Raw genomic sequence first — 14,621 nt, 5'->3', positions numbered from 1 at the left:
ATATATATATATATATATATATATATATCATTACTACTTACTAATTACTTATCATAATTGTGCTGCTCACATAAGTTATCTTCAAAACAACACATAAAATACCCTTTTCCTGTACACTGTCACATATATGCAACATTTTCTCTTGTTCATTCATTGTACACGTAAAGCATTCAATTTCCTTCACACTCTCTTCAGCCGTATTGTTTGTGGTCGCCGAAAATAGCTTCCTGTACTGTGAAAGAACTCCTTGTGACTACTTCACAGACGAATTCTCCTGAGCTCTCCTTGAACACCTCGACATGGATGGTTTGTGATGGGGAAAAACAAACAGCGCAACGATGAACACAATACAAGCAAAACCACTTATGTATTGGTGCCATCTTCTCTCAGATGACAACCACTGATACCCGACCGAATCAATAAATACCAATAACTTTACGTGTTCATTCTGCCACTGGGTGATGTGGAGGGGTCATCCCAGGTGACACCTAGTTAGTTTATGTCAAACAAGGTTTTCCAGAACTGAATGTGTTGAATCTTCCACTCAGTCACAAGTGCAATTCCTGCTGGCGGAACGTTCTAGTACAGCTAGTGTGTCTACCCAGTCACGGGGTTGCTCATACCCACCCACCATCTATGACCTCCATTCATGATGGGGAGAGAGGCAGTAAGAAACAGTTAAGCATTGGGTCAAATAAATAGTGGGAGTGAGAGAGAAAGTGCGACAGAAAGTGAGACAGTTGTGCATGTGTATAGCTGGTTGCACACTGCTGCGTTTTTCGTTGCGAAATGCGTTTTTCAGGGCAAGGAGAGAGAGAGAGATAGAGAGAGCAAGGGACCGAGTGGTGCGCGAAACGGGCGGCAGTGTGCAAACGTGACTAACATAACGTGAGGTTGATTTTTTTATTCACGCGCTCCGAAATTCACTCCGATATTCGGCCCGAAAAACGCAGCAGTGTGCAACCACCTTCAGTGTGTGTTTCTGCTTAACCACTTTCAACCTGGCATCCCTATTTTGGGCATGTCATGATAGTCAAGAATCCTAAATGTTCTAACAATTTCAAAAAAGATTTCTTTTTTTTTTAACACTAGCATTACTGAGCAGGTCATTTTGACTGATTTTGAGATTTAGAAATGGAACAAGTCTGCTCAGGAAACACTCAAAATTATTTATTTCACATTTACAAAATGTCTCAGATGGTAAAAAAAAAAAAAAAAAAAAAGACTTGGCTTGGCTTGTATTGTATGTTAAGGAAAAGTCATTCCACCTCGAAATCTCAAAATTAGACTCAGGCATGCGAGTGATAATAATAATAATACAAAGGTGAAAATATCCTATCTACAAGTGGTTAAGCTTTTGAAACAGCAGCATCTCATGTATACAAAATGACCCATTCAGTCCCATTCAGATGACGGTGGAGCGAACGCCGGGGTCCGGCGTGGCCACGCAGCTAGAGCCGTCGGTTTTGACCATGGTGTTCTTGGTGGTCGAGGCCTGGGAGCCCAGGGCCCAGCTGCCGCCAGCGTTCCTGTGGCAGAGGCGCTCGCGGTAATTCTGAGCGAAGCAGAGCAGCATGAGCGGGTTGATGCAGCTGTGCGAGTAGCTGAGGACAATGCTGACATTGTAGACGTAGACGAAGGCGTTGGTCGGCTTGTTGTTGCTCAGGTTGATCACTTGGATCACGTGGTAGGGCGACCAGCACAGCAGGAACAGGCCGATGACCATCAGCACCGTCTTGGTGGCCCGCCGGGCCCAGACGGTCTGCTTGCGCTTGACGCGGCGGATGGAGCGGAACACGTGGTAGAGCGTGAGCGAGTAGAAGGTGCTGATGATGAAGAGCGGGATGATGAAGCCCAGGATGGACTGGTAGAGCGTGTACCAGTACATGTCCCCGGGCCCGTCCAGGTACATCATGCACATCTCCATCTTGCGGGTTCTGACCACCTGCGCGTACATCATGACGGGCACGCTGAGCAGGAAGCTCCCCAGCCACACCAGCATGTTGATGACGATGGTCCACTGGATGGTCCGCCTCTCCGAGGTGGGGTGGACGATGGCGATGTACCTGGAGGGAGGGGTTGAGCCACAGGGATGACACTCGTTAAAGCAGTGGTTTTCGACCCTTTTCATATCAAGGACCATTATTTATTCGGCATTTGAGCCACAGACCACCATTTGATGAGATTTAGCCTCTCAGACTCCAAACGTACAATATTTTGTAATCGTTTCTAAGAGTGTAAGAGTTTCTCCACATTTCCATGCTGATGTACCAACATCAATACAGCAACATAAAAAAGGCAAACGTTGGCCAAAATAATAATTCTTCCACATTCTCTGATTGCATAGACTTCTTGTAAATTAAGTAATGCAGATGTTTAAAAATAATTTTACTCTTGAGAGCGTAAAATAAAACAAAAATTGACCCGTAAGGTTCCATTTGGTTTCATTTTACACTCACAAGAGTTAAAGATCTATAAGGGTCCATTTGGTTACCAACTCTTCATCACTGGTTGAAAACATTGCGTTAGAGAGCCATTGCGTTAGAGAGCAATTACGTTGTGCAAAAGAGATTCGCTCTGGGTATAAGAGCACCTTATAAATGCCTAAATTGTAAAAAAAGAGCTTGGAGAGAGAACACAGAGTTCTCTTCAAGAGATAATTGTCTCTCTTGACAAGCCGCGAGAATTTAATTATGTACGGTGACACGACAGAGCCAAGCTTCATTATTTCCCTCCATTCCCAGCAAACATATTACGCTTCTCTTTATTTGGGGAATCACCTAGAGTCTCTAGACCTTTGACTGACTGACTGACTGACTGACTGACTGATTGATTGATTGTTATTGACAAAATGCACACGCATAAACAAATCGTCACCGTCGGGCAGAAACGAGCTAACTCAATTTTCAAGCATTTTTTTGTTTTGTTTTTTTTGAGCGGTGCTACGCCTGGCTTTGTGTGTATGTATAAGTGTCCGTATGAGTGTCTGTATGAGCACGGAACACCATGTATGTCCATACACAAAACTAATGCCACGCGTGAATAACGTCAAAAAAAGTATGCAGAGACCCACATCGCCATAGCTGATGTCACAGACAGAACGGCACATACAAAGGAGATCTGCACGTGTGTCCTGTTTGATACCAGGTGTGATTTTTCATAAATCAACGCTATTGAACACCTGTCAGTTATAAAAAGAAATAATAATATTCAATCAAAGAAAAGTATTAAAAAGTGATTCTGACAAAACGTCCTATTGGATCTTCAAAATGTCAAAAGCAACTAACTCCACCCCCTCTCCCCTGCATTCCACACAGAGCCTGCAGAGCGGAAGATAAACACACTTTAACAAGGCGTTTTTTCCCCCCGTAGTCTGTTAACAGTAACTATGCAGTGTAGCTGTTTATTAAACGTATTTTGGGGGTGAACTACTCGTCAAAACCTAACTCCACTTGAGCTGGATTTGCTGGAAGTGCTGATAATATAATGACACATGCAAGTACCTGACAATATATAAACTCACAATACCATCTTTGATGATGCAGTATTGCTTTGTAAGAATATGGTTTTCTTCATTTCCTGAAAAACAAGTTTTTTCATTTCCTGAAAAATGAACATTTTGGGGCTGGTTTCTGCCCGACAGTAGAGATATAGGTGTACATATAACTCAATAGGATAAAACACAATAAAGCTTGAGGAGGACGTACTTTCATAGTGTAAACACAAGTGTCACGCGGACTGACGTGTTGACAGACACACAGAGTGACATGTTGGCACACTAACTGATCATAAAATGCCCAAATAAAAACGTTCTTGTAGTCCATTTTCATTAGGACCTCCTTTTCAGTGCCTGCTGTACTGGTTCTACAGCTGTATGTCATGTAACATTGACTGCTTCAATCCTACCAGCAGAGAGCCCCCGGCCTGGGATTCTACCAGGTCTGCACACATCACGTCCATTAAACTTAAAGGAGTAGTTCACCCCCAAAATGCTTTTTTCCCCTATTGATTAGTCACGCCATGGAGAGCAGAGTTCAATAATATTTTTAGTTTTTTGTCGCATTCCTAAGACAAAAATGTGATAACAATAAATTTACCCCCATTCGTTTCCGGATGGGGACCCGTTTCGAAACGGGTCCCCATCCGGAATCAATGGGGGTAAGTTTACTCAAATCAAAACTCTCCATGGCATGAGTAATCAATAGAAAAAAGGTCATTTTGGGGGTGAACTAATCCTTTAACATACATTTGGACTTATTTCAAAGAAACATTTGTTCAGTGTTTCCACAACAGTAGAACAAATGTAGGACTGACAACAATATCTACACAAGATCAGAACAAGCAATGGTACAGTTATGTCACATGTGACACAGCCTTGAGCGAGATAAGCCTGTTTATCTGTTTCCTTCAGGAGTAAAAACGTTCTACTGTAGCCAGTCTCTCTGATGTCCACCATTGCATCGGGGCCAACAAATGTTCACATACTAGGGCATTCACCAAATATTAGAATATTCGAATATCAAAGTCACTATTCAACGTTGTTCACCAAAGTCGTATATTCGCTTATTTTTTCATTGTTTTCTCTTTAAAACATATATCGTTTATAAAGCTTGGCTAGATAGGAAGTCATAAGAAGATACCAGGGGTTCTCAAAACTTTTTAGGCAGTGACCCCCAAAATAAACATATTTGAACTGGGGTCCCCACCTTGACAAGCACTTGGAATTGTAGGTATTACATTTAATGTGACTCGGTTCCGAGGCGTTGTGAGCATGTAGATCTGCTATTTTCACAATGTTCGCCTCTTGTACTTAATATTTGACAGTTTTGCCAGTCCTGTCGAATATTCGACTATTCGAATACTTTGAGGTTGAATAATTCGAATACTAAAAATCGCTATTCGTGAATGCCCTATCACATACCTGCGCCTCCAGAATAAATCTTATTTCAGGTGTGTGGGATAGAGTACAGTAGGCAATCCTTCACCCTCCTCTCTAGACTAGAGTGACATCACTTTTACTAATGTTCCATTCCCGCTGGATCTTTGTCAGAGTAATGCATTGCAACTTCAATGTCAACATTAATCCCTTACTTTTCAAGTGTAAAAGAGTGGGTGGGTGGGTTTCTCCATACAAACTTACCACAAATTGCAGTTACAAAAATAACTAAATAAGTACAAAATAAACAGTAAATTAAACCAGTAAGAGTAAGAGAAGCGAAACCAGTAAGAGTGGCTGTCTGTCTTGTTTTGCTGTATTATGTATTTATGATGAAAAGAAGAGGAAGTCCGCACACTGTAACGATGCTCCAGCGACAACTTTATTTACGATATCCAATCGTAAATAAAGTTGTCGCTGGAGCATCGTTACAGTGTGCGGACTTCCTCTTCTTTTCATGGTGCGTATTTTTGGTCCAGCACCTGCAAATATTTTGGAGATGTGCGTGCTTCCTCCTCTGCTCTTTATGTATTTATGTACTTGTCAGAGCTGCAACTAAATTCTGTACTGAAACTAAATACCACCAACCTGGTTGTGTGGCAATAAAAGTATCTTGTATCCTGTAGAAGCGACCTCGTAGCCTGATTTCTGACTCAGCGCAGTCTGACATTGTCTCAATTGTAAGCGATTTCAAAGGGGAGGGGATTGGTGGGAGCCTCTGAGGGGTTGTGTTTGACTGACGGCTGCGTGCGAGTCCACACAGCAGAGTTCAGAGTGATTGTGTACATACTGTAATCTTAAGATTAAATACAAAAACAAACTATCAAAAAGTACACAGATCTGCCAGTGCATGCTTGTTTGAGCTACACACCCGCACTTAACGTGGGTACGTGCAAGAATAAGTGCTCGCGTGAAACACCATTCATATTGGCTGTTTCAGACGGGGGACTATTAACATATCAAAAGATTAAAAAAATGGCTGAGTGTTAACAGCGCAAATTAACATAGGAATCATACTGGATGGGGTCGATCAGTCAGTCTTTACTTTCCTCTCCTCCTCTGATCCCGCACTGGCTGGCTGTAAGCAGCCGAGTCCGTAGTGTAAACCGCTACACTTCCTCAAACTGGTTCAAACGGGTCCCTGATTTGCTTGTCTCGTTAGACCCTTCCCCTCCTCCGACATTTATTGATTTCATTGGCCTGGTACTGCCTGATACCAAAGAAACTTTAGGTTCATTACACAAGACCAGACCAAGAGAAGCAGACCGCTCAGAGAGTGGGCGGGTCTATAGGCTGGAGCCAGGCAAGCGACCTCGCCCTTTATGGGCATGTGCAGACTGCTGGGCGAGCTGGTGCTTTGACATGGGATCAACTTTGACAAAAGAAAAAACAGACCTCATTGGTTGTGTAAGTTGGACAAAATGTGACCAAAATGTGGCCCTATTTTCCCAAATATTGATTGATTGATTGATTGATTGATTGATTGATTGATTGATTATATTGACAATATATATGCACAGAACAAAGCAGTGTACAAATAAAACGTCAAAAGGATAGACACAAGAAAGATAAAAGCTTATTTCCATCATGGTCCTCTTGGTGTGTGTGTGTGTGTGTGTGTGTGTGTGTGTGTGTGTGTGTGTGTGTGTGTGTGTGTGTGTGTGTGTGTGTGTGTGTGTGTGTGTGTGTGTGTGTGTGTGTGTGTGTGTGTGTGTGTGTGCGCGCGTGTGCGTGCGCACGCACAGTCGCACACGTGTGTGTGTGTGTGTGTGTGTGTGTGTGTGTGTGTGTGTGTGTGTGTGTGTGTGTGTGTGTGTGTGTGTGTGTGTGTGTGTGTGTGTGTGTGTGTGTGTGTGTGTGTGTGTGTGTGCGTGCGTGCGTGCGCGCGTGCATGTTTGTGTGTGTGGGGTGAACAATAATACAATTTTAGCTTCAAGTAGAGCTGGCAAATGAGCCAGCTCTTTAGGGATGACTTAAAGCTAGCCATGGAGGTAGTAGTAGACTTGATTCTTTTGGGTAGATCATTCCATGCAACTGTTGCAGTATACAGGAATGAACTTTGGCCCATGCAACTGTCGAATGGGTGAGGCACACAGTTAGTAGTGCTTCCTCTAGTTGAGTACCTGTGTACTGTGCTGACCTTGAGAAAATATTCATGTAAGTATTTAAGTGCAGCATTATTTATAATCCTATGCACCATACACATTTTTATTTGGGTGACTCTTTCCTCAACTTTGAGCCATTTAAGGCTGTTAAAATGGGCCGGTAAAAGATGTGTTCTGGGATTGAGGATCAGTTTAACTAATTTGTTTTGCGAGGTAGAAGCTTTTTCTTAAGGATCATTGGGATGTGAGTACCAGGATGTGCATGCATAGTCAAAGTGACATTGCACCAATGCCCCTGCTAATATTATTAATGCATTTCTATCTATGAAGGGTGATATTCTGGCAAGAAATGTTATCCTCTGATTTACCTTCAGGATAACTTTCAGTGCCATGCTCTCTCCAGATAAACTGTTGTTCAGAATACATCCTAAATAAGTAACTTCTTCCTTGGAGCCCTGGAGATTTCTTTGAATTAGCTCCAAAAAGGATTGCCTCTGTTTTGCCTAAGTGGAGTGACAGTCTGTTGTCTTCTAACCAGGTACTGACTTTGGTTAGTACCTGGTTAGAAGACAACAGACAGTCACTCCACTTAAATATGGAGATTGGAGATGACTGACGTCTGACATAGAATTCATTTGCACTGACATCCATGGCTGGCTGGACAGTGAATGGCCATATATAGCATCAGGGATCTCTGTGTATGGGGCTATGTTTATCCTTCTGCTGAGCTGGGATGAGGTGATGTCAGAACAGGGCAGCTATATTATGATGTCATTGAGATGTCAGAATAGTGACAAAGAAGAGTGACAAATTAATGAGGGATTTTGAGTGACAAATTAATGAGGGATTTTGAGTGACGGACAGGATCTGGTGGCTTTCAAGTGGGGACCTGCAGTCGCAATAAAACATACATTATAAGCAAGCAAGCGAGCGTGCATGTGATATCATTAAATGACCGTCCCCCTGGAATAAAAACACCATTACAACACCACTGTGTACATACTGTAGGCCTATACGTAAAATGATCATGCCAGTCTAACGATAATTGGTGTATTCAGTCATTATATAGCCTATGTAAAGTGATAATGCCTGCCAGTGTGACAGCCTTTGTCCCCAAGACTACCATGGCAACAGGGCTGTGTACTGAAGTCAGTAAGGGTTGTAATGAACAACCCAGAAACACAAACGCAGAAATGATGGAGTGCACGTTCACACAGTAACATCGTCAGTGGTAATTTAGGCTAAATCAGGCAAATCAGAGTTTTCCCTTGAGAATGGCTTGTTCCAGATCATGCTGCCTAAGCCAACAAGTGAAGGGAACATTACTACATCCTCTTTGTATTTACACCAAGTGTCGCCATGGAACCAATTAGATATTTTCCAGTTAATATAACTGGATATGCAGAATAATCAGTGTGTGTGTGTGTGTGTGTGTGTGTGTGTGTGTGTGTGTGTGAGTGTGTGTGTGTGTGTGTGTGTGTGTGTGTGTGTGTGTGTGTGTGTGTGTGTGTGTGTGTGTGTGTGTGTGTGTGTGTGTGTGTGTGTGTGTGTGTGTGTGTGTGTGTGTGTGTGTGTGTGTGTGTGTGTGTGTGTGTGCGTGCGTGCGCGCGTCTGTGTGGCTTAGCTGTTTGTCTCAGAACAAAGTTTTATTCTGGACAACCTGATACAGCATGACTGAAAGCAGAGAACAGATCAATCCATTATCAATTTGATTACAAATAGAACATTGAGTTGCCAAATGAATGGGTGTTTAGATGTACTAGATAATTGCTGTTCCACCAATGATGAATCGATGTCTGATATCTGCAAGAGTGACACGCAACCTTCTCAATGGAGAGTGTAAAAGATTTGCAATGTCAGTGAAGCTCAACTCGTCCAGATACAAAACTATGATTATGCTGTAAGATGATGTTATGTGGCTGAGTCCTGTATTTTATTCAGGAAGATATTGCACTGACATTCATTATAGATTATTCTATCTCTGCATATGAGCTCTGCATAAGGGCAATGCTCGTAAATGTATTCAGGTTGAAAACTTAAATCTCGTTATAGCCAGCAGTGTGCTGGATTCATCTATTTTTCAATATTTTAAATGAAACAGGCCCGAACCACCAACTGCAGGCAGGTTATTTGTTTTCCCCCAAACAGTGGTAATTCAAGTAAAGCAGATTATGCGCATCAACTTATCATTATATCATGGTTCACTTTACTGTATGTCCTATTACAAACTTTTCAGATTTGGTTGTAATGATCAGCTGTTCATTGTGTGTGTATGTGTGCTGCGCGCGGGTGTGCGCGTGCATGCACTCGTGAGTACTTTTTCCACCACTGCACGTCACCAATCCGCTCATGATGGCCACTGGCACCGTGGAATTTGGGGTTGCAGAGATTATATTTAGAGACTTTATAGCCCCCCCCCCCCCCCACCTTTCAGTCTATCCACCCATAAAAACATTTTATAAATGTTTTAAACCAAGACCAAGTCGACTGTAATCTGACAACAACGGGTGTCAGTGATCCCATAAACGAAAATCCCCTCACGCGCGCACGCACGCACGCACGCACGCACGCACGCACGCACGCACGCACGCACGCACGCACGCACGCACGCACGCACGCACGCACGCACGCACGCACGCACGCACACACACACACACACACACACACACACACACACACACACACACACACACACACACACACACACACACACACACACACACAAAACTAGAAATACCAAATGACGGTTGTATACCTCAGCCAGCCAGTCAGTTTACTGTGTCTGTCTAGACTCATAGTATGTAGTGAATTAAGACTTGGAAAGAATGTCATGATTTATGTTGTTTATGTTTATATTTAAGGTTTTATGAGGTCACGATGACCATGATCTAATTGGACGTTTCTGCCAAATGTCCTGACATTCCCCTAAGGCATTCCTGAGAGATCATGGTCATAAGGTTGAGCCGGACGGACGGACAAACAACCAGGAATCAAAATGCCACAGCTGTTGCTGGCAGAGGTATAAAAAATGTTTAATTGTCTCCACTTTTTCTAAAAATAATAATACTAATAATAGCTACCTATCTTATCCCACTTCAGTTTTCAGCTTAAAGGAGTAGTTCACCCCCAAAAGGACTTTTTGTCTATTGATTACTCACCCCATGGAGCCAATAATTTGATTATAATAAATGTCGCCCCATTGATTCCCGATGGAGATCCAAATGCATTTTTGGGTCTCCATCCGGAATCAATTTGCCTACAAAGAGTCTCCTCCAATAATTGGCTTAGGAATGCAACAGAAACAGTCTCCATGGGGTGAGTAATCGATAGAATATTTTTTTGCGGGTGAACTACTCCTTTAACCCAGCTGAGTGCTGCCCACAGTGGAGCGGAGGGGGTAGCATTTAGGGGTTAGGTGTCTTGCTCAGGGACACTTTGACACATTGCTGACTGAACTGGAATCGTACCTGGGACCTCCAGGACCTCCGGAGTCCTAGGCGGGCTCACTAATTCTTCTTCTATGGATTCCCTTTCCACCCATTGCTTGGTGTATTTGCGTCTGCAACAATATGCCGACGGGCCGGTATTCAGACACTAAAACTAACCCTAACTCTAACCCTAACCCTAAACCTAACCTCTGTAACTGTGAGTAACTAACCTGCTGACGCTAGTCGGAAAAGCGTCCCGTCTGCATATTGAGCGAACAGTATAATCTACTTGTCAAATACCACAATTAATATTTTCCATTGGCCTTCTCTTGGCTTATTTTAGAATTTAGAAATTTAGATTTTGGAACATTGGTAAACGTAGGCATATAATAGAACAAATGTAATAATTTGTGCATATTAGGCATACTGTAACTGTACCTCTTGTCTTTACCATTTTCTCATAACTATCTGGCGCAGTACTGTCAATGCCAAATAATGCAATATGCTATCTATAGTGCATTGTGCATGTACATGTGGCCTAATGTAGGACGCACTCAACTCCACCTCTATTCAGCGAGATATGGGCACAGTCTCCTTTTATTAGTTTTAGAACACATTTCTAAAAACTCATACCCTGTTTAACACAGGGGTCATCAACATTGTGTCAGTGGCAAGACTTGGTTTTGTCCGTTTAAAATTTTAGATTTAGTTTTTTATAATTAAGAAATAATTATAATAGAAATTATTTTCATCATAAGACCCAATTACTGAATGTCAGTCTCCAAGTTTTCTTCTGACACTTATTTACTATGGCATATGAGTCAACTAGTACCAGTGGTTCTCAAATGTTTTATTTGCAAGGACCCCCATAACACTGAGTGTGTACAAATGGAACTAAATGGACCCATAAGGGACCGTTTGGTTCCATCTGTTTCTGTACAATCTCAGTGTAAAAGACCTGTTATAGTCATTCAGGGCTATCTCCTAAAGCAGGGGTGGGCAATTCATTTTTCCATGGGGCCACATGAACAACAGAAAATATTGTGGAGGGCCGGGCCAAAAGGCAGTGCTCCCCGCAAGATGTGCACCCCGCAAACTAAACACACGGATTTACCTCCGACTTCAGTAAATAAATACTTAGCAGTCCAGTTTCTAATTAGGTAAAATTAGAAAATGTGTTTATTTTGTAATTTGCCGTTAACCCTACAAGGGCCGGTCAGAGTGAATCAAAGGGCTGCATACGGCCCCCGGGCCGCACAATGCCCAGGTCTGTCCTAAAGTGTTTCTGGTAATAGTCCAATCATGTTGTATGTCTGTGGCAAAAATGAAATGTTTACAAAAATAATCACTCATGAACAATGAGGTGCATTGTATTTAGTGTACAACATTTACATCAGTTGCATTTTACACTCCATGGCTGATACCCTAATTGATTATTAGCCTGCCCTACTCACAAAGGACTGGAAAGTCCTTTATGGCCATGAATGAGACACACAATGGTCACTTGGCCAGGTCAACCATAACATAACCTGGAACAAATAGTTGTTTCAAAGACTCGAATGACCTCGTTTGTGCTGTCTTTCCCTGTGGGGGCACTTTCACTTCTAACGCTTTTGCACTGGGATAATAAAGGTATCTATCTATCTATCTATCTATCTATCTATCTATCACTGACCAAAGGGACACTTTTTTTATTGGCATTGCACTGATAATTATTATTATTTGTTTTATGATGAGATACAGCGTTATGAGACACTGATTGAAGCACTGACTGTAAATGGAAACTTTATTTGTTTTTACCTCCATTTATGTTGCCCTGTCTGTACTGTTGATGATTCTTGTTTGTGTTGCCTTGTATTGCTGTAGTGTACACAGTACTGCAACCAAAACATTTTCTTTTTCTTTTCCTTACTCTTTACCTTTAACTCTGTAAGTTAACCTTAACCTTAACTGCTCTGAGGGATAATAAATCTATATATCCATCTATCCATTCATTCATCCATCCATTCTATACATTGTAATTGTGTTCATGACTAAGTCAAATGAACTGTAGGCTACAGGCAAATCATAAACTGAGAAGAAAACCTTTACAAAGTTTTGCTAAGGCCTGTTAGTCTACGCATCACGACCTGTAGGCTAAGTAAGTATTAAAAGACATAAAATGCAGATGCTGAGGAAGATTACTTTTTGGAACTTACCTGTCAATGCACAAAACCGTAACAATCCCCACCGTGGTGAACTGGTTGCTCACATCCACCACAACTACTGCTTTACACATAAAGTTACCAAAAACCCACTGTCTGTCTCTGACAAGCTGATGGATGTTGAAGGGCATCACGAGCAAGAAAAGCATATCGGCAATCGCCAAATTCAGCACGTAAATATCCGATACCATTTTCTTCTTGCAAGTCGCCACCGCATAGATGACCAGTCCATTGGCGACAACTCCAACTGCGCAAATAATGGCATAAATGGATGGAAATATGTGCATGAAAGTGGCCAAATCGACTTGACTGTAAGTCGGAACGGTTGCGTTGGAACATGACGAGTTCGTCGAGTTATTATGTGTTTGGTCGCTGCAAAATATGTCTGTATCGTTCATCTTCAGACCTTCCAATAGTCTCTCTCCTGCGTAATTGATGCCGGACAGGCAAGAATTACCGCGTCCCGGCGACGGGCGCTGTCACTCAGCCAGTCTTGTCTCCAAACTTCTGTAGCAGTGGGCGAATCTATCCCCAAGGCTGTTTTCTTGAGTTCCGCTGTCACGTGGAATGCTTTTTACTGGTCTGCGAAGAGACAGAGACGGCCAGAACACGGGACAGGACGCACAAGTACAGGGATGCCTGCTTTTATCTAGGGATGCAAAACAGGACTGCGCGTAACCGTGCGCCCCCGCCGTGCGCCTTTCACTAATGACTGTAGTAGCCTACAACTGTGCGTGTGCGCTGCGTCGGCTCAGTGAACACGTTATTATAATCCAATATAGTTCCCTCCCTTCACTTCCCATTAACATGACGAAATCAAGCAGAGTATAATAAAGCTGTCTGTAATTGTGGGTTTAAAGATTTTCGAGGCAGTTTAATAGTCCTATACATTTTTACACATTTAATGAGATCAATTACGAATTGAGTCAGTTCGGTCTGATACAAAGTAATAATAATAAAGCAGCGATAACTGGAAAAAGTAGCCTACATTCCTTTACCATAACCTGAAACATTTTAAGGTGTTTAGAAATTTCCTTAGCTTTGTTTAAGTATGCTATATCAGCTGTAGGCCCAATTGATTTATTATGACAATTTTATACAACTTAATTCTTTTTAAATGAATAGCCCATAAAACATAGGCCATTCAGTTCATTTACAATCACACTTTGTCATCAGAGCAATAATTCTCATTTAGCGAGTTGTCTTTCATTTCAAATTGCATTATAAGAATTATGGAAATTTGATTTGCTTTGTAACAAAAAAAAGGGGGAAAAAGTGAAAAGTGGCTTTGAAGAGCTGCAGTCTGTCCAGTGTCCGCAGCAGCGCAGCTAGAGATTGAGCAAATATGAAGTTGAAAATGGGTGAAGTTAGGGGTGAGATGCCATGGGCTCGCGTGGGCTCGGCGAGGTCCTTAAAATAATGTTAAAGAAAGTAAAACGAAAATAAAAAATAAAAAAGAGAGAAAAATAAAACAGTTCTTAGGTCTTTGCACTGCAACTGGATCCTGATGTCTGCCAGATAAGGCTAGGGCTCCACCAAAATGACGGCGTCGTGCCGGCGTCGGACGCCGTCAAAAAATGAACCGGGGCGAATTTGAGCGTCCGACGCGGACGTTGACGTCGGCAGTGGAGCACCCTTCATTGATTAAAACGGGAGCGTTCCCAGCGTTGACGTTGACGCGACGCTCGACGCGCCCGGTGGAGCCGGGGGGTAATGTATTTTAAAATACCACTGGGTGTGTGAAACACCATGAACCATTGAAGACTTTTCAGGTCATCTGGTTTCTGTCCTCCCAGAACTGAACATGCATGAGGAGCAGTTTAATAGCATTCACTTTTTATAAACACATGTCTGGAACATACTCTGCTGCAACAGACCTTGTTTGCTGCTGCCTCGAGTGTTCTCTCTCTCTCTCTCTCTCTCTCTCTCTCTCTCTCTCTCTCTCATA

The 14,621-nt window shown here is 42.4% G+C and overlaps 1 protein-coding gene across 1 annotated transcript; it reads right to left on the bottom strand.

Moving 5' to 3' along the window:
* Positions 1-1,405: 1,405 nt before the first annotated feature.
* mchr2b (melanin concentrating hormone receptor 2b) lies at positions 1,406-13,071 on the bottom strand (the record flags this gene model as incomplete). The annotated part of the gene is made up of 2 exons (XM_080746698.1): positions 1,406-2,066; positions 12,668-13,071. 2 exons carry the CDS (start codon positions 13,069-13,071, stop codon positions 1,406-1,408), a joined length of 1,065 nt encoding a protein of 354 aa, XP_080602824.1.
* Between the last annotated feature and the right edge of the window lie 1,550 nt (positions 13,072-14,621).

This window comes from Nannobrachium achirus (genome assembly GCF_963921795.1).
Source record: "Nannobrachium achirus genome assembly, chromosome: 17".
Classification (NCBI taxonomy): domain Eukaryota; kingdom Metazoa; phylum Chordata; class Actinopteri; order Myctophiformes; family Myctophidae; genus Nannobrachium; species Nannobrachium achirus.
Note: the sequence above shows the minus strand (reverse complement) of the source record. Positions and strands in the feature narration are given on the sequence as shown.